This window comes from Episyrphus balteatus, chromosome 2, assembly GCF_945859705.1.
Source record: "Episyrphus balteatus chromosome 2, idEpiBalt1.1, whole genome shotgun sequence".
NCBI lineage: Eukaryota > Metazoa > Arthropoda > Insecta > Diptera > Syrphidae > Episyrphus > Episyrphus balteatus.
The window spans coordinates 38398034-38418788 of record NC_079135.1 but is presented as its reverse complement, the minus strand read 5'-3'; the positions used below and the strand labels follow the sequence as shown (position 1 = coordinate 38418788).

At 27.3% G+C, this 20755-nt stretch overlaps 1 protein-coding gene across 2 annotated transcripts in view; it reads right to left on the bottom strand.

Moving 5' to 3' along the window:
- The window catches only part of LOC129910799 (ankyrin-3), a 97454-nt gene that overhangs the window by 47993 nt on the left and 28706 nt on the right, over positions 1 to 20755 (bottom strand). Inside the window, exons 7-17 of one of the 2 annotated variants that reach the window (XM_055988346.1) lie at positions 20075 to 20618; positions 19501 to 19765; positions 17166 to 17186; positions 16722 to 17107; positions 16451 to 16662; positions 10609 to 10813; positions 7088 to 7114; positions 5252 to 5411; positions 3137 to 3924; positions 2237 to 3070; positions 1321 to 1422 (exon numbers count right to left, since the gene is read on the bottom strand). In XM_055988346.1, the coding sequence (XP_055844321.1) occupies positions 1321 to 1422; positions 2237 to 3070; positions 3137 to 3924; positions 5252 to 5411; positions 7088 to 7114; positions 10609 to 10813; positions 16451 to 16662; positions 16722 to 17107; positions 17166 to 17186; positions 19501 to 19765; positions 20075 to 20618 (3544 nt within the window). Of the gene's footprint in view, positions 1 to 1320; positions 1423 to 2236; positions 3071 to 3136; positions 3925 to 5251; positions 5412 to 7087; positions 7115 to 10608; positions 10814 to 16310; positions 16663 to 16721; positions 17108 to 17165; positions 17187 to 19500; positions 19766 to 20074; positions 20619 to 20755 lie in introns of those variants that run through there. The other variant, XM_055988347.1, reaches the window with a different exon arrangement.

The window sequence follows — 20755 nt, the reverse complement described above, 5'->3', positions numbered from 1 at the left end:
CTCTTCTGAAAGAATGCAGTAAAACTAAATTCAGTTTTTTCAATGAAATTTCAATTCACATCTAATTTTTACAAATATACTCATAGCTCGTCCATTACAAATCGAGTTGTACTTGAATTTTGAGAGGGCGAATCAATTAATATCTATAAATTGTGTAGAAGAAATAATCTACCTGTTTTTTTTAAGACTTAACAAATTTTCCAAAAAAAAATACATTTTTGGGCAGAAAAAATGTTTTTTTTTTTTGAAATAAATAAATAATCATACCTAAACAATATTAAAATTTTAATTCAAGGCATTGATTTATATTTTTTCTTAAAAATGGCAACCTTTTTTTTAATATTGCAAAATTTTGCAATAGAAAGTGTCTCAAAAGTAAAGGTTTAAACTTTGAAGAAACACTTATATATCTTATAAGCTTTAGTTTGATAAATTGTTAATACCTAATCTTTAAGATTTTCCCTACTTTTAACCTGTATTTTGCTTTCCCTATTTCTTGTACCTACATATTTGAATTACAATTGTTTCATTTGAACATTTTTGTTTCTTGTTGATAAAAATTAATTCAATAAAACATATAATATTTCGTATATTTTGTTATAAATAATTTATCACTTCTAAGTTTGAATTCAATTGCTAATTTCAATACTAGAACTGTAATCTGAAAGTCAAAGAGAAGGTATTCTGTATAGCAAAACAAAAAACAAAAATAAACACATTTCTGATAAGCAGAACAGTGTTTTTTTTTTAAATTAAAATTATAAATTGTTGAAAACTGAAATTCCAATGGAAGTAGTTCCATTCCATTCATTTATCAAGATTCTTCTTTGTATAACAAAAATTATACTTTTGCTCTTAGACACTATCTCTTTTTTAACATATCTTTGCATTTTTTTTAAGTAAGTAAGAACTGAAAAATATCTCAAAAACGAGTTTTCTATGCGTTTCTGTGCTTTTAACGAGACGAGTTTTGAAAAATAAATTCGAGCAATTGATATATGTACATATGTAAATGTATGTCCTTTTTGAATACATTATTCATTATTCATATCGCAGTAAATAGTAATTATTTGTTTTTAGTACTTGTGCCTATCATAACTTTAACTTAAAATTAATATTAGTGTATGCAACATTACATACAGGCCCATAAAACCTTATGCATTGTATTACTACCAAACCGATTAGAACTGTTAAGAGAAATCGAATACTTACAGCATACGAAAAGTACAAAACTAACTTAATATTAAATTTTAATAAAAAGTTTTTTTTTTATGATAAACTTTAATAAATAATTATTTTAAACACAAATTTAATACAAACCTTGCGATGGGGTTAAGTCATTGTAATTTTTGGACTTATCTTCGGATTTAATATCAATTGGAGTTGGTGGAGGAGTTCGTGAGTGCGGCAAATCAGATGATGCTAAAACATAGAACATTCAAATGAAACAATTAAAATAACTTTCAATGCAATTAGTAGTTAATAATAAAAATTAAATTAAAATACAAAAATCATAGCTGAGAATACAATAAAGCTTTTTTCCAATTAACTTATAAGAGGAGAGTCAGCTTGAAGTAATAATTGTATGGAATAAGAGAAAAATACTCTTAAAAACGGTACATTAAATACTACTCATTATCATTCTAATTTTATTAATAGTCTGTATGCTAATCTTAAGGATTTTGTTCATATTTAATATTATTTCAATTCGACATTAAAATATTGATGTTTTATTTGGGGTTCAAACGTTTACGGATGAACACCAGCTAACTTGTGAGGATTGTCGGTTGAGACTTGAGACCTACATCTACAACGAATTGTTAAGGATGTATAAGGGGTTTAATTCAATATTTCAAACTGATTTAATTGATTTCGTGACTTTTTTGTTACAAATAATAATTATTTAATTAACTTAATGTTTTTTTTTTTAAGTTCTTCAAAATATCTTTCTAACTGCCTAATATAACATCTCTATTACTGAAATTCACTAATACTGTTTGAAATCTTGAATGCACTTTGTTCTTTTTTTTTTTTCTTTACATCACGAAATGCACGAGTTTTGTTTTCGGTACACTGTGGTGTATACGCACTTTTTTTTAACAAAAATACAAAATAAAATGGAATGTACCTTCCAGCAAAAAAAAAACTGTTAACTGATTTTAATTTAATCATTCCGCGCATAATAATGATTATGTTTAAATTTAAGTGAAGTCTGATACAATTAATAATAGTTTACCTATTGTTTTGTCATCCATAACAACACTTGCACCACTTAGTTTCCTTGTAATTGTCTCCTCAATGGACTTGTAAAATTCTTCTTCGGTTAATGTCTTTGATGGCTTTTCAATTTCTTTTCTCTTTTCTTCAGTAAAAGTTTCTAACACTTCCTTTTCTTCACTAAATGTTTTTGCAAGTTCCTGAACGCTAGTGATGGTAACAGTCTTTACCTCAATTTCTTTTAAATGTGGTTCAGTCACAATATCATTAATTTTTGAAGAAGAATCAACAACAATTGATTCCGATTTAACTTCAAAACTGTCTTTTTTGAGGGGAGATGATTTTCGAATCATTTCGTTTGTTGTGAATTTCTCAGCTTTGTCAACTGTTTCAATATTTTCAGTTAAAATTTTTGAACTAACAGTCGAGCTCTTTTCTTCGTCGCCATTTTTCTTAGCTGCAGGTTTGAATTTAAAAACAATTTCTTTGTCAAAATCTGCTCTAGACGTTTCGATAGGTTCGAATTTGTTTAGTTTCATTTTAATGACATTTTCGGGTGCTGTCTTGATTACATTATCGGTGGACATTTGTAACATGATTTCTTCTTCGTGTATGGCTTTCTTGTCGTCAATTAAACTAGTTCGCTTAATTTCGGTTATTTCTTGGACGATTTCCTTCTTTTGACTTGAGGCAGGTATTTGGCGTTCAATGGAAAGTCGTTTAACTATCTTTTCCCGCCTCTCAGCAACGGTTCTCTTCTGATTTTCATCATCCGATTCGGACTCTTCTACTTCCTTTTCCTCAGCTGAATATTTAATTTCTTCCCTATCATGAATTCGTTGTATGCTCGAACCTGAAAGTTTTTAAAATAAAACAAAAAATTAATGAGTAATTTAGCTATTTAGGCTGACGAACTTACTTTTTCCATATTCGATTGATTTTATTTCCTTTTCAGGTTCGGTTTCGTCATGTGTTAGTCTGCATTTTTGAAGAATATCTTCTCGGCCAATAGTTTTTAATGCATAATCCAAAATATTTATATCAAAATGGGGTTTCTCTTTAAAAAGACGAATCAGATCCTGTGCCTGGCGTGCAATACTATTCGGGTATCTATTTACTATCACATTTATCTCGGACTGTGATATTCCAATTTCTGGCGCTAATTGTATATAATCTTTTCCTAAAAGATTCGACAAATCAACTATTCTCAAATCACCAACATAGTGACTGTTGGGATATTTGGAACTATCAGTTTCATATTTATCTTGGAGAGTTTGAATTTGATCCGGTATCACAATTTCTGGAAGAATTATATTCAATATACAAATAGGATGTTGTGGTGGTTCTCCTTTCGCAATTTTCGGTTCTTTCATAAACAACGTTCGACCAACAATGTCAGCGTGTTGATCTTTTACTCGTACATTGAATGGTAAACGATTTTCACGGAATGCCTTGAACATAAGTTGCAATTGTTCGCCAGATTTTGTTACAGGAACTAAATTGCCAGCCATTTCTATGTATTGGGGTTTGCCTTCAAGTACTTCAACATCTCTGCTCTTGGCAACTTCGGTAAACTGTTCTTGTTTTTCTAGAGTTTTGTCTTCTCTATCGTCAGTCATACAGAATACACGAAGTTTTGCTTCATTGGACTCGACACGTTTGGCGAAAACAACAAATCTGGCCATGAAGGGGACGTGTATAACTTCCCTGAAAAGAATAAAACATATATTAATTTACACATGCGCATTCAAAAATTGAAGAATACATAAACAAGCAAGTAATTGAACCAAAATATACTTTTCTGAAGGTTTTTGGGTTGCTGAACTCGAATCCACAATCAGAAAAATTCTATTAGCCTTTGTTTTTGAAATATTACCGTTATAAAATGCAAAAAAAAAGGTTTTTTTTTTATAAAGGTTATATTTCAAGAACGGAGGCTAATAGAATTTTTCCGATTGCGGATTTGAGTTCACCAACTCGAAAACCTTCAGAAAAGTATATTTTGGTTCTTGTGTTAAAAATTCTGTGACCAGTGAATTAAACTTTAGATAAAGTTTAGTTTCTCTTTGGCTTATTAACTGAAACTTAAGATATCTCGAGCAATAAAAAAGATATCGGGAAAATTTTAAACAGTTTTTGAAAGAAGAATATCTGTTCTTATAATAACCGTTACAAATTTGTTTATAATGAATTACCCCACATAAAAACTGAACCTCGAAAACAGCCAAAATGACGTTTTTTAGCATCTTATAACGGTAATATTTCAAAAACGAAGGCCAATCAAATTTTTCTGATTTCAGATTTGGATTCAGCACCCCAAAAACTACTAGAAAAGTATATTTTGGTTCTTGTGGCAAACAAAAAGTTAAATTTTGTTGACCAGTGTTATAAGACACGTGTATTTTAGAAAATTAATATTTTCATTTTTTAGTCATATATTTCGACATTTAAGTGTCGAAATAAAAAGTGTTTATAGCTGTTTTCAAATAGAAAAATGTGAAAATTCAAAGAACAAACTTATAAATATTTACTTATAGACAATTTCCAAATATCCAAAAAAAGAAAACCCTGTAAGTTAACAGAGAAAAAATATGTTTTTCGAACTCCTTACTTTTATAGGCATTGGTACATCTTTTCAAGAACACCAAACTTTCAAAATAATTTGTTATTAACATACTTATATCGAAATTTCTGGTTAGCATGTTGAATTATTTCGATTTCAATTCAAGGTTAAAACTCTACACCTTGTAAAAAATCAATTCTTGTTTAAGAACCTTACTTCTGTATCGTAGGAAATCGATACTTAAAAATTAAAACAATCTTAATTAGGCAGGAAACTGTAGCCCCTCATTTTAATTGATGAATACATCTAAGTAAAAATGTCTCAATAAAAATTGAAAGGTGGAAATTATTAAAAGATGGCTTTCTTTTTTTAGAGATTGTTATACTATTTTTTAATCACGAAGGTTCGTCAAAGTTATTACATATATGCATAAAAAAATAAGAATAGCTAACTGAAAAATAAAGGACTTACCTATAAAGATCGGTGGCCATTTTAGTTGCTTCGGAAATATTTCTACAATCCATTAGCCAAAATCTAGCTGACACAGTTGTTGTAAACGATACACATTCGTTGACAAAAGTAAGCGGAGTAGATCCAGTTACATCTTCCCATTGAGCTCTTGATGCACCACCTAAATATATAAAATTAATTTATTGTACAAAAATAAATATTTATCTAAAAAAAAAAATAAATAAAAACACCAGAAAATTTTTGAAAAATTAAATAACAACAAGTTTTGATAATCCTACTAGTATTTTTTTTTTATTTTACAGGCAGTAAGTATGTTTTTTTTATTTTTGAATAAACTTAATGTGTTAACCTGTTTTAATATTGTTTAAAGTGAGTATAATAAATAAAATCAACAATAAATACATAAAAATGGTTTACAATAATATGTACTTATATGAAAATGCACAAAAGCGATAGGTTCAAAATATCCACAACAGAAAAATTATAAAAAAACAAAAAATTGAAAGAAAAAAGTTTAAAAGCTTTCTACTTCATGCCAAAAATAACGTTATCAAGAATTATTTTTTTAAAAAATTATTCATCATCATCATACATAATTGTAGAAACCAATGTTTTTTTTTCTTATGAAATTTCATACAAAATTACTTATATAATTTGTACAACTATATAAAATGTTTAATTAACAATATAAGCGTAAATAATAATTTTTTTTTTGTTTAAACTTTAGCAAAAATATCTACATTTTTGCATAAATAAACAACAAATAAAATGTTGATATGTTACGTTATCACTTAAAAAGGTTTAATGTTTTAGTATATTTTATATATTTATTTTATATTTTAAAAATATTTCATTGGTTTCAGAAAAGTTCCCTTAAGGGCCACTAACTAATTTACTGATATTTTTTTGTTGTTTTCTTTTCTTTTTTAGTTTTTTGCGTAACCTCTCTTAATTATTTTATTTTTTTTAATTAATTTTTAATCAAAACATATGAAAATTGTGTGGGGAAGAAAGATAGAATGGTGTTTTTTTAGATTTAGATTATGTAACTTCAGCTGCAGGAATATTATTTAACAATGAACTCAAACAATATTTAAAGGCAAATATACGTCATTTAAAAAACAAATAAATAAACAAATTGTATTCAAACTGCGCAGTTTTTGACCTCAAAAGAGATTTTGCGAGATTTACTAGAATATCAAAAAAATAAATTAAAAAAAAAAAATAATCTAATTTAATTTCGAAAATTCCGTAGGTATGTTTTTTTTAATACGAAAGAGTTAAATATAATATTTTTATGTAGTTACTTAAAATAGTGGTGTTTTTTGTGTGTTGAAAAAAAAAAAACCAAAATATAATCTCATTCAAATAACGTGTATTTGCACTGCTTGAATATACATAAAAAGTGAAAATATATATAAAATATCAGATATTTTGACGAAAAAGTTTAATTAAAATCAATTTAAAATTAAATTATATATATGTAATATAACAATAAAAAATTATTGCTCTATTTCAAAATGCACATATTATTTAAATGTAGGTATTCAAAAAAATCTAACGGAGGAAAGTAAAATATCAATAATAATAATTGATTTCTTATAAGAAGTTTTTTTTTTTTTTTTGTAAAATTGTATAAATAATAAAATTGCCAAAGCATTTTTATATCTTTTAAGGAAAGTTGCAACTTCATAGTATTAATAATAATTATGCAGAGTAAAATTTGCGAATGTCTTGTTGTTTATGTATGCTTTTATAATTGTATTTTTTTTTTTTTTTAATTTTTTTGTTTTTTAAGTTCTTTTTCTTTTGATTTTTTTTTTGTTTGTTAGTTACCTTTTAGAGATCTTTTCCGAAACACACCTTCAACGATGAAAAAAAGAATGGAATGCGTGCACATATGCATTAACGCATTAGTACAAAAATTAACTAGTTATTTTATCGTTTTTTTGTTTTTTTAAAGAGCAGTTAATAAAATCGCATAAGTAGTATATGATAGAAATAATATTAAAAATAATGTAAAATTAATGACATTACTGCATAACGTAAAAAAATGAATTGCTTAAATCACTTTGGACACATTATTATGTTATATACGTGCTTTATTATGCTTGATATTATATTTAGATATTGAATCGAAGTTAGTAACTAGCATTTTAGATTTTGTAACGATTATTACAAAAAAAAATCCTTTTTAACTGTTCACAATTTAAATAAGAATTTGGAAAATTTAAACTCAAATCAAATAAATGTTTTCGCTTAAATGTTTTTCGGTAAGTCTAACACACTTATTGCGTTTATCAGTCATCAATTAATAAATTTATTAATATTTTTTATTTATCTATCAAAAATTCAGATTTAAATAATATTTGTATGAATTAAAAACACAATTTTCTATGGAAAAGAAAAATAGTTAGAAGGCACCAAGAGTTTTTTTTATCAATTTAGTTTTTATCAATTTTATTATTAATTGAGAGTTGATAATTAAAATTAATGAAATTATATAATAGTAATAAATAAAATTAAAAAAAAAACTTAAAAAACCACAAAAAAATGTACATGTTTTTAACACATCAGATAATATTTTTTACATATTTTTTTTTTAATAATAAAATTTATAGGAACTACATTTTAAAAAAATGGTTGTTTCTAATTTCCATTGCAAAGGGTGTAAAACTTTTTTAAACTTATGAATTATTACCCATTAATAAATATTATTAGTAGACAAATTGAATAACACATAGAACGCATGTTGTTACCACCCTGCATAATTCGTTACATAACTAACTTTAAGTATGTTTATTCTGTTCCAGAAGAACATCTTGAAATTTTAATTAAATTAAGTACCATTTCTACAATGAGACCAAAAACTATCAAAAATATTCGTTTGAACACTCTATTGGATGTAACAAAAAACGTTACGGGTGTGACATCCGGCACTTGATCTTAGATTTTCATATGAAGTAAACATAAAATTGATTACATTGCATAGAAAATTGCACAAATTATTTTAAATTTAATTTCGAAAATTCTTAGAGTCGTTTTGAAAAAAATAGTTCTACATATATTTAATATCCCAATAAATAAGGAAATACTATTCGTTATAGAATACTCAAATTTAAAAACAAAATCTTCGATTCTTTTCAAAAAAAATTGATTTTTCAAATAAAAAAATCCTATTTTTTTTATTACACTGGTCTGCAAAATTTATCTTTTTTATCTCCTTCAAATAATTTTTTAAAATTATGAATGATTTGACTTTCCTGAATCCAAATCTGGTCTCAGAACCATTTTTTTTTTTTAATGATTTTTGAAAAATATGAGTAGTTTGTAGAAAATAACCCTTTTAGATTCGGTTGACCTAGTACAAAAATAAAACTAATATTCGTATTGGGCTCAAATTCGGAGGACTTATTTCTCATAACATGATCTATCATATGACACCAAATTTGTATTTATTAATTAAAGTTTACACACATTTTAAGATACTAATTGGCAAAAATAGCAACAATATTGAAATCGTGCAGTTTTTAGTAAATTCCACATGAACAAAAACACCTTAATTAAGGAAAATGTAAAATCTCAACGCCCGTTTTATTTAAAAATTCAAATATGTAAAGAGAACTATAATAAAATACATTAAAATACATTATACGTTTATTGTAATTTTATATACTATTTTTTTTATTTAGAAATATCTTATCTGTGATAAAACATTCGGTACACTGCCTTCTAAATCTTAAAATTTGTTTCTCCTAGGAATAAAAGCATACTTTTTTTACGAAGTCAAAAAGAATCTAGCACGTCAGGATTTTGAGATATACGCGTTAGAGAATCACAAAATCAAGTTTTTGGTTAAGAAATCTCAAAAAAAAAAACTACTATATCTCAAACACAGAAGCTGATCGAAATTTTTTGAATTCGGATTCCAAATCAGCAAACTAAAATCTTTTATAAAAGTATACTTTTGTTCTTGGGAGAAAGAAATATGAATTTTTAATGTTCAGTTTCTTTATGGTAAGATATGCTAAACCTACTTAACTTACTTAAATTTAGATATCTCGAATAAGAAAAGAGATATTAAGAAGATTGAAACTGAATTTGAAAAAAAAAATAAGTTCTTTTATAAACCGTGACTAGTTTATTTGAAAAAATATTGCTTCGAAAACAGCAAAAAAAATGGGTTTTCGAGATTTTCTAACGGGAATATTTTAATATCAATATCAATTTTGACTTCGTATTCAGAATCAACAAACAAAAATCATTTAGAAAATTATAGTTTCATTAAAAGAAGGTTTTCCTTGAGACTTTTCAGTCCGTATACGCAATCAAATTTAACAATATTCAAAATAAGGAAAATTTTCTATTCGTATTCACATAGAATGCAACTTTCTATATATACGATTAATTTTTCTAAAATTTAAAAATGGCGGCCAAGAAACTTAGGAATTTTTTCTAAGGTGTTATTACTTCTTTTTTAACAAATAAAATTTAATATTTGAAATCAAATATAGTTTAATCTTACGTAATGAAGGCCACTAATAGATTCACTCTTAAATATTAACTTTTGTTTTTTTAGTTTTTTTTTTTTCATTGTCAGACGTAAGGACGAAAGAGGTAAACGAATCTTAAAACTATTCTATTATCAGTAATAAGCTAAGATACGGCAAAAATCTGAAGCATGTAATCCAAAAAAAAAAACAATATTCCTGAACCAAAAACATATACATAATTTATATATTTTATTAAATTTGTTTTTGTTACCCTGTATGTTCAATTATTTAAGTTACGTGTTATTGCGTTTTCTTAATTTTAGATTTTCAGGATTTATGCTTCTGGCTTTTTGGATGTAATAATGCTTTCGGAATTTTGTTTTTCGAGATTTTGTTACTTCGCTCCAAAAATATGCTGCGAATTAATTTTAAGCCAAAAACAATAACTAATTTATGTTTGCTTTCTTTTTTTTTCAAAATGAAAAGGGGTGATTTGAAAGTACTGGTGTATTTCGAATTATTCTATAAGCCTGCCTATATTAATCTAATCATAGTATTAATTCTCAAGTTTCCTGGGCATAATTTTGAATGATAATGTTGTGAACAGCAAAAAGGATTTTTTTTTTTTAAATTGCACGATGTGGATGTGTATTATGTTTTTAAATTATTATTGAATTCACGAAAAATGTGTTGATTTTTAATGTTTTAAATGATAAACGTATATATTTTGCATAATGAAAATGTGCCAATGCATCAGTTTAAAGCCGACACAAGAAATTACTACTTATATACCTATTTTTTTTTTTATATAAGAAAAAAAAATTAAAACATACAATAATAATTATAAAATACAATCTAATATACCTGTTATTGAGCACAGCAATCGAAGGGTTGGTGTATTTCCAGAATATTGATTGATCATTCCTTGACTATGAGCTTTAGGTGCAGGCATGCTAAGTGTTATGGCTTTATGGAATTTTCGCCTTCTCGGCTCTACAGTAACAATGGGTGATACAGCTACACCCCGACCTAGTAATTTTGCAGTTAAATCAGGGTCGACTGGTTGCGCCTATATTGATGATAAGAAATAAAAAAAAAATTCAAAAATCAATTCCGCTTTAAAGCGTTTTTACGTTTTTTGTTTTTGTTTTGATTGTTTGTTTTTTATTTTTTGTTTGCATTTCTTTTCTCTTTTCATTTGGTTGATTTTGTGAAGTGTTCTTGAAAAAAATAAATAAATAAAGTGATGTACCTATGAAAACTTCTTACACTGTAAACATCAAACACTTGTTTTTTTTTTATGTGAGTAAAGGGTGAGCCAGATTGTGTTATCTTCAAAAATCGTGACAGTAACCCAGTTTTACATATTCACGAGACAAAATAAAACAAAAATATTAAACATTGATTTAAAAACTGAACGAATAAATTGCTTGAATTGGCGCATTCCATTGTATACGAGAAATGGCCAATATACATAGTAATCAAAGAAAATGCTGCGAAATATTTCTGCCAAAAACCAGTGAAAAAACATTTAAAATTATGCGAAACTTTTATACATGCAAATAAAATATCTAGATACCAGCCTATGGCTCACCCTTAATAAATTTTTTGAACCAGGTGAAAATAATCGGCACGGGTCTTTTTTTTAAATCCAAAAATCGTTTCAAATCGTTTAACGCAAAATTCAATTAAAATTAAAACTTATCACTTACATTTTAAAATTTTTTCCAAAAATAGGTTTTAAAAATCTATTTTAAAATTACGAAATGTTGTGTAGGTATAAATGTTAATTTTTTTACGAAAATGTAAGTGCATCATGTAGTATTGTAGTGATTTTGGAATTTTCAAATTCAGAATTAAAAACACACAAAAAACAATTAAAAATACAAAATTATCTTCAAAGGGAATTTTTTTTTTCGTTAAACTTAGTTTTTGTCTTAACAAATAGAATTTAAAAAAAAAATACAGATTTTTGGCAACCCATGCCCAAAATTAATTTCATTCAAAACAAGACAAGATTATTTTGTTTTCCCTTTCCCAATAAATTTAGTTTATTTTCTATTTAATTTTCTGTTTTGTTTTTAAATTCATTTTGAAATTTCCGAATTTTGATTTTTTTTAATTGATAAAAAGAAGCGCACAAAATATAAATATACAATATTGAATGTGTTATGAAATTTGCAACCCTTCAAAAATGAATGCAACCATCGACCGAAACTAATATACAAAAATAAATTAAATTAAAAACATATTTGGTATTATTTTTTTAAAACTAAATTTATTGGGTAAAATCTTAACAGAATATGATATTATAATAATTGTTTTGTTTTTTGTTTAATAGTTTTAAGGAGAGATTACAGTTGTCATTTTGATATATAGTAGATATATACGAGTATTGATATAAATATTGTTTAAGTTTATGTTGTTGTTTATTATTTTTTTTTTTTTTTGAGTACATTGTTAAGTTTGTATAACATTATTGTTTGATAGTTATGTTCGTTATCGTTAATACAATATATTAAATACGTTCTAACCTTTATTAATAATAATTTACTGTAAATATTTTTTTCTGTTTAAGTTAACATGAAAATATGTTTAAAATCTTTTTTGTGTTTTTTTTTTTTTAAATCAATTTTAAATGATTTTTTTTTCTTTTAGAAGTTAGACCTATCATATGAGCATTGTTTCTTTTTTGTATTTATTTTTTGTTAAACTTATAGGAATGTGTTTTTGTTTTTAATGTTTAATTAATTATTAAAATTAATGTGAACAGAACTTATAATCAGTGAATTACTGTGTATCTAATATAATTTAAATCTTAAAAAAGAATAAAAAAAAATCGATTCGTTTTTACTGGTCAATAACTAATAACTAAGAAACTCTTTTTTTTTTTTGGTATCGATTACCTTTTTCTGTCAAATTTATTTTTCGTCAGTAGAAAACTATTTTATTAGTCCTACGAAAATCATTGAGTGCAAGCAATTTATTGTTTTGTAAAGAATATCTCTTGACTGCCTGTACATTTTTTCTGGTGTTTAACTACTCATGAGTAGATTAATTATTAGTACATTAACTACTATATCTTCTGAGAATTGCATTGGCTTCCTTGAAAGTGTGTTCCATTGAAAATATCAAGGCGGAACTTTTTGTCGTTTTAATAAAAAAATCGATAATGTACTAGTTTCTATACACAACAATAAATGTACAGGGAGTCAAGAGATTTCCTTTACACAACATTTATTGTGTATAGTTTAATGCGCATTAGGAAATTCCCTTTGGTTTTGTGTGTTTCAAAACCTTATATTACCTACTTGTTGATTTTTTAAAATTAGTTTTTTTTTTAATCATTTCCAAATATTCAATTTATTGACCAGTGATTAGTTAATTAATAAATTTACATGGCACAATAATTGTTTAGCGTGATATAATTATATATTATTATTAAAAGTGCAATAAGCATTATAGACATGAAACAACAAATTGAAATTTATTATTAATATTTATAATAAACAATATATATTCTTAAGCATATACATCACACATAAACGTAACATAAATAAATACAAATTATACATTTTTAGGCAGCTATATGTAAAAGAAAAGTTTAAAAAAAAAATTAAGCAAAAAAAAATCTGCAAATGTCTGTGATCTGATTTTGGAATGCGAAACGAGTTTTAAATGAGTCTGTCTCAAAAACCTTCAGTCTCCATTTTTTTTATAGATACTGGTACATGCTGGTTTTTTACTGAAAATGCTACATGGTTTATCAACCGCAATCGAGCAGAAGAAGAGATAATTCCTCTGGAAAAGTGGAACTAAAAAATGCAAGATTCTTGTTTGGGACCATTTCTGTTGACTTTTGAACGTTCGTCGTTTTCCGACAAACTTCAACCAAAAAAGTGTTTAAAAAAAAGTACTAAACGAAGTTAAGATAGCCGCATATCTTAGCTTAAGTGCAGTATATATTAAACTGGCTTACATTTCGCCAAGAAGGTTCGATCTTCAAGTCTAATACGCAGATCCCATACAAATTTCTCTCCAAAGTTTGGCTAAGCTAAAACCTAAAATTCATTCAATAATTTATTAACTGTCACAATTAAGCACACGAAATTAAATTTAATGTTGAAAATGGTTAATAATAAAGAGAGTATTCTGCCCTTTTAAAACCAAGGACTTTGGAACTCTTAATCATTCTTATAGGCTTAGAACAATTTGACATTCATACATATAAAATGTATAGGTCAAAAACCCATTGACCTTGACATTTAGGTATGAACCCATCATGCATATTTTATCCACTAATTGAAATATTTAAAAGCTCTTTTAAAAATTGATTCAAAATTCATAAAACAAATTAGTTTTCTCGCCTCTGTAACCAGGCTTTTCGAAATATTGAAGTAAGACAGGTCCTAAACATAACGCTTTGAATTCCAAAATCAGGTCACTATAATAGCATCTACATAATTATGATTCATAAATATATTAACTTGAAACAAAAAGCTATAAAACTTAATTGAAAAATATTGCAACTGTGCATGTTTTGATTATTTGCTTTAATGATTGAATTGTTTTCTTACGATTCTTCTTGTAATATCCAAAAAAAAGAATACTAAATAAAGTTTTGAAATATTAAAAAGAAAATAATAAATAAAGTATCACATTCGTGTGGTGTAATTACTAAATTATTTAATCTGATGAACTGGTGAGTTTTAATTAAGAACATTAACTCAAATAATAAAAAAAAAAAATATGGCATGATGAATAACTCAGAGAAGAAAATTTAAAGATTTTAGAATTTAACAAAAAAATTAAAAATCCATAATGAACATCAAAAGTATTTGAGGTGGATCCAAGAATTAAAAAACTATTTCCCGCAAAATCAACTTTGACTTAGACAATTTCGTGGTTCAAAATCAGCTTCACAGGCTATTGTTATTCCAAACACCTTCAATTCAAGTTTATTTTGTACGAAATGCAAACAAATATAACATCAAATCCTTTCAAAAATGATGACCTTGCGAAAAAAAGCACGAAATGATCACATATTTTTGTCGTAGAGTGGCAATTTTGTATTTGCAAAAGCTTAATTTTTTTTAGAAAATGACATGGTAAATCCATTTAAAATATTGAAAAACTGAAACATCTTATCATATCTTCATTTTCGGAACCATTTCTTTTCAGACTTTTGTAAATTCAAAGGCAAACTTTAGCCATAAAAGTCTTCCAACACTACTGATTGAAGTTAAGATAGCCGCATATCTTAGCTCAAACACAGTAAAAGCTCATAGTTTAAATGTCGAAATGTTCAAAGTCACAGACATAGGTTTGCCCGGTCTTTGAGAAAGGTGATATAAAAACATCCTCTAAATACCGTTCTACAATTCGGCAAAATTGTATCTGCCTGAAGTCACTCTTCTGGCTCTGGTTCATCTGATAGATTCATATCAATTTAACTTAAGCTGAGGAAAGTCTATTATTAACCCTCTGTAGGCACACCTCCTTTTTGCGAATTTGGTGTATACTTTTTCATTTCGCTAGAACTTTTTTCTGTCTCAGTATTTTATAGAGAATCATATATGAAATTAATGTAGAATTTTCCGAGGAATTCGAATATTGTATTCAAAATTTAAAAAAAAAGGTATTTTCACCCTTATAAAAACACTTTTTGTGAACACCTGTTATTTTTGTCCTGCCAATTTCGCACCCGTGTGCCGACAGAGGGTTAAATATATTCAATGATTTTGATCCGGAATCAAATGATTTACTCTCGAGCAAACCCCAAACATAAGGGTCTTTAAATAACTCGCCTAGTAAACACAGCATAAAAGCATTTTCGTGTAGGTAATTGAAACAATTGAGATTGCCTAAAATTGTGATTTTGACACAAGCATTCTTTTGATGATTTTTTTAATACAGTCAGCGATATAACGGTGTCAAAGTCTTCCAAGGTTAAGTTAATGCAGTGAGCATGAAAAAAATTTCAATCAGGCAAACATTTGGATCCTATTAAAAAAGGCATAGGTACAAATAGAGGAAACTCGACTTTGATAACTCTAGTGTGAATAAATTAACTTGAATGAAATTGATGATTGGAGGCAACTTGGAGGCAAAGACCGAGCATAAGTCCTTTCAGACTCAAGTCATTTGTCATTTAAAATTGGAAAATATACGTTTAAAATGAAGAAGTAAAATTTAAAAAGTTGCAAAAAAAATTGTTTTTTTTTTAGAGTTTTTGTTAAAAAAAAAAAAAGTAATAAGCAAAAACTTTAAACTTTTAAAGTAAGTATAAAATATATTTTAAGTTTTTAAGTAAATGCACACTTCACTGTCAGTAAGCATAAACAACAAACGAAATTGAAAAAAAGTTTGAATTCATTTAAAATTAATTTGATGCCAGTAAACAGAACCTTTTGCATTATTAATCAAAAATCCAAAGCTAATTCGAAAGTATTTTTTTTTTATATAATTTATACTTAACCTAACACAATTAGGTTAGAAAAATAAGCAAATAGTATATATGTAGTATACATAATGTAGATAGTAAATATAGAATTATTATTGCTTTGTTGTTTGTTTTTTTTTTTTTTTAATAAAAGATTTTTTTTTACCAAATGAGTGAGAAACGCTTTTTCTTGGGTACATGATTAACACTAATTTTTCGTAATTTTTCAGGAGCAACACCTTTCCGCGGTTTAAAAAGATTTACCTGAAGTCCCACTTTAATCTTTTTAGTCAAAGCTCCTTGTGGAAATACAGCTTGAACTTGTGGAACAACAGTGCTTGTTACCATGCCTCCTTCTGACCCAATTGCATGTACTTCTTGTCGAATACGTGAGACCACAGCAAAATATTGTGGAAAATCATATGTTATGAATCGGCAAACATGATTACCAGTTTGTTCATTGAGTTGATTAATTTCTGAAAAACAAAAAATGTATATTAAATAAATAAATCAATAAAATAAATCATTTATTTACCATCTAACTCAAAACACTCTGCATAGACATCTTGGATGATTTCTTCAGAGTTTTCAATGGAATGTTCACGCCATGTTTCTCCATTGTCCGAACGGAGTATGATTATTTCTCTTTCTTTGCCACGAAGGGAAGCAAAATGTGGTACTTCCATTACAACTGGACCTTGGAATTTCACAGAAACTGGACCAAGTTCAAGAACTCGACTGGCTAGAGCTTCGCCTTCCATTAATTGAGGCGGATGCATTGTTCTTTGGGGTTTAACATATCGGCATGTTACTCGTGTTGGCTGACAAGTTGATCTGGATGGAATGATCATTTTAACACCACTGTGACGGCAGCCACGCATTGCTCCACCACGAGCATCAACAAGGAATGAAACTAAGAAGCTGTTGGAAATAATATTTAGTAACAATATCGCATATAGGTTTTAGCAAGTCATCTTACTTTTTCCATGAAAGTTTTCGACTGAAATAAAAAAAAAAAAAAACGAAAAAATGATTAGTTAAACAAAGTGACAAGTTTTTAAAAATGCAACATATTAAAGTAAGGTTTTAAAGGATATATTCATGGAACGATATCATTACGAGTCATTTTTGAATTTATGTTTATAATATTCGGTCATACATTCTTGTAAAGGTTTTTTTAAGTTTTTAAATACGCTGCTCAAGTGTTTTAGGTTTTGTATTTACCAAATATGTGCATACTTCCTACTCTAAGTGACTACAAATTTGAAAAAAAAAAATTAAGTTTTTATAATCCAAGAGCAGACTCATAAGAGATTTGAAGTATTCTAAAAGATAATATAATCGACAGTTATTTTTTCAGTATGGATTTTTTGTAATACAGATTAGTTTTGAAGTGTTTTAAAAGCTTAAAAAAGAGATTTGAAGTTTCCGGCTTCCATAAGGCTCGTTACAGGGGGCCACGAAAACACATATTTTCAAAACAGTAGATATGCATACAAATAGTAAATGCTTTTACTAGCGAATTTTCAAGTATATAATAATTTTGATATGCATACAAAGCCAGTAAATGCGGAAAATTAAGTATGTACTATTATAGCATAGGCTGGGCCACAAATGTATGGAGAAATTTTTTGCTGATTTTTTTACGGGCACAATGATGAAATGGTGCCAAACTATGAATAGAACAATAATATAAAATCAAGCTCCTCCGAAATTTACAGCTACGTAGAATTAGTAGTTTCTGAGAAATAGGCCTTCAAAAATCGCAAAAACAGTGACTGATTGACTCACTAACTAACAGATCATAAAAATTATGAAAAACTTCTCGTTATCATAGAAACTTGTTATGGTGATGGATTTTGAAGTACATACAAAGCAAAACAATCGAAAAATTGAGATTTTCCATACAGGGGGCGTGGTAATCGCCCATTTTGGTTGAATTAATATCAACTATTAAAGATTATACTTCGGAATACCCTAGAATCTTGAAAATTGGTAGAATTGTAGTTAATGCAAATGGATCATTTCTCCCTAGGAGGGGTGGTATCCACTAAAAAATAATAGAAGAAAGATTATAATGTTTCTTAAATTAATTTATCAAGTCTTAGAAAAAAGTAGTTTTGGTTTTTTTTTTTCAAAAACGACAAAACATTTTTGCACCCGGTTTTCTGTTTTTAAAAACAAATAAGAACATTGAATTTTGAAAACTTAAATAGCACCTGATTTTTCAATCGTCAGTTAGGCTATCAGAAGAATAAATGTCAATATATATCTGACTATTGAAAAATTGGCTCTTATAATCACATAAAATTTTGAAAAAAAAATTTGTTCGCAAATTATATTTTTTTTTTTTAATTTTGATTTTCAAAATTAATTTTTAAAAAACAGCCTTTTCTTTATTTGAAAGAAAAATAAAAATGAGATTTGGGACTTAACAAAAAGATATAACATGTGGTTGTAGGTATAACCGGTGATTTTTAATAATTATTTTCCTAATTAAATCATTTTTTTTTTTTAGAAAACTGCTCCTCCTGACTAAACAGAGTCGATTTCTACCATTCGATTTCTTTCTTGTCCCAACCCAACCCAACCTACACGCTTAAGCTTTTTGGCACATCCTCCTGAATTAGCTTGTATAAGAAATGAGATAAAAATAATTAATTAAGCAAAGCATATGTGTGTTTTAGGCAAAAATCAGCTTTTTCAAAAATTAAACCACAATCCGGAGGCACTTAGGCTTAAAATAATGAAATGAAATTTTACACTGACCGAACCATTTAGCACCTTTTAATCGCTGAGTCTTTTTGAAAATCCAAAAAATTGTAATTTGACCCACCCTAATGTACTATCAGCCATAGTAATTATAATTCCTTTTCGGGATGAATTTTTTCAGTAAATACTTTATTCGGTATGCATAAGAACTAGTCAATACTTTTTTTCATTGGGAATTACTTGATTTTTTCAAAGTAACAAAATACCAACTTGTAAAGTTCATAGTAAGAAGTTTATGAAGCCATTTAACAAATGATAGAAGTTTTGAGTCATATTTTGCAGCTGTTTTAGAATTTGTTGAAATTGTATAGAAAAAAAGTATTCACAAGAAACACGAACAGAGAGAAAATTGTATCTAATTTCCAAAGAACGAAACCTATTCGCGATAATAACCCTTAAAAAGCAGGTGTGAATGCGTTATAAAATTACCTAGTTTTTTCAGTATTTTTATTTTAATTTTAAATTTGACAACAGAAAAAGGATTTGAAAGAAATATGTTCTCTGACAAAAAATATGTTTTTAAAATTTATTTAGATTCTTACCCAATATGAATTAATTCCTGTTCGGGAACATTGTATGTATTTCCTTCAAAACTAGTTTTCATTGTTTCATGAACTTGAGCTCGATGAGGACTAATAGTTTCTTCGACAGCTTGCCTTGGTGTTGTCTCAATACTTTGAGTCATTCTATTAGAATCCATTCTTTCATCGCGGGTAACATCAAATGGCAAAGAGTCATCTCCCAATGATTTCATTTCATCGACTGTTAAATATCTATAGGGCTGATCGGATAATGCGTTATCTTCTCCTAAATTAACAACATAAAAAAATAGTATCAAATAAAAAAATTGACTAAAAATGTTATTCCAACAATTCAAATTAAATAGAATTACAAAATTTTCTAAGGAAAAAGGTCAACAGAAACAAGGAAAATGGAAAAGATGAACATTCTCTTTGATTTTAAAAACTGATTGGAAGGGCAAAAAGACGCATAATCGGTAAGCTTTTTTAATGTTCCCAACAAAAAAAAACACCTTGTACATAATCAAAAATTGAAAAAAAAAATTAAATAAGAAAACAGTTTTCTCAATGAGCAGTAATTGATGTCTGTACATACCACCTTCCTCTTCCGAATCCGACATAAATGTCTCATGCATAGCTTCTGGTGCAACAACACGATATTTATCTGCATCCTTTGGCTCAATATCTTGATCATCGACATTTGTTATAGATTTCAACGAATCCAACACACTTATATAGCCCAATCTTTTGGCAATATGAAGTGGTGTCTGTCCATTTGCTGTCTGTGCATTAGCATTAGCTTTATGTTCTAAAAGTAAATTCACAATGTGACAGTGTCCTTGTTGTGCAGCTTGATGAAGTGGTGTATATCCTATTGCTGTATCAGCATCAACATTTGCTGATTGTTGCAATAAAAATCGTACCATATTTGACTGTCCAAAATGAGCAGCCACATGCAATGGTGTGTAGCCAGCTTTGGTAACCATGTTAATATTTGCACCATTTTTGTGAATTACTTCGGCAACATTGACATTATCTTCTTGAGCGCATAAATGCATTGGTGTTAAACCATTTTTAGCTACATGATTAACGTTAGCCTTGTGTTCAATTAGAAGACTAGATAGCTCAGCATGTCCTTCCTGAAAATTTTATAAATGATATAAAATAAACAATATTAGTAATAAGATGAAAAATAAAATAAAATATTGGAATAATTTACAAAACCTAATCATAGTTTTGTGCATTCTAAAATTCTAATCTTGAATTTCAAATAACG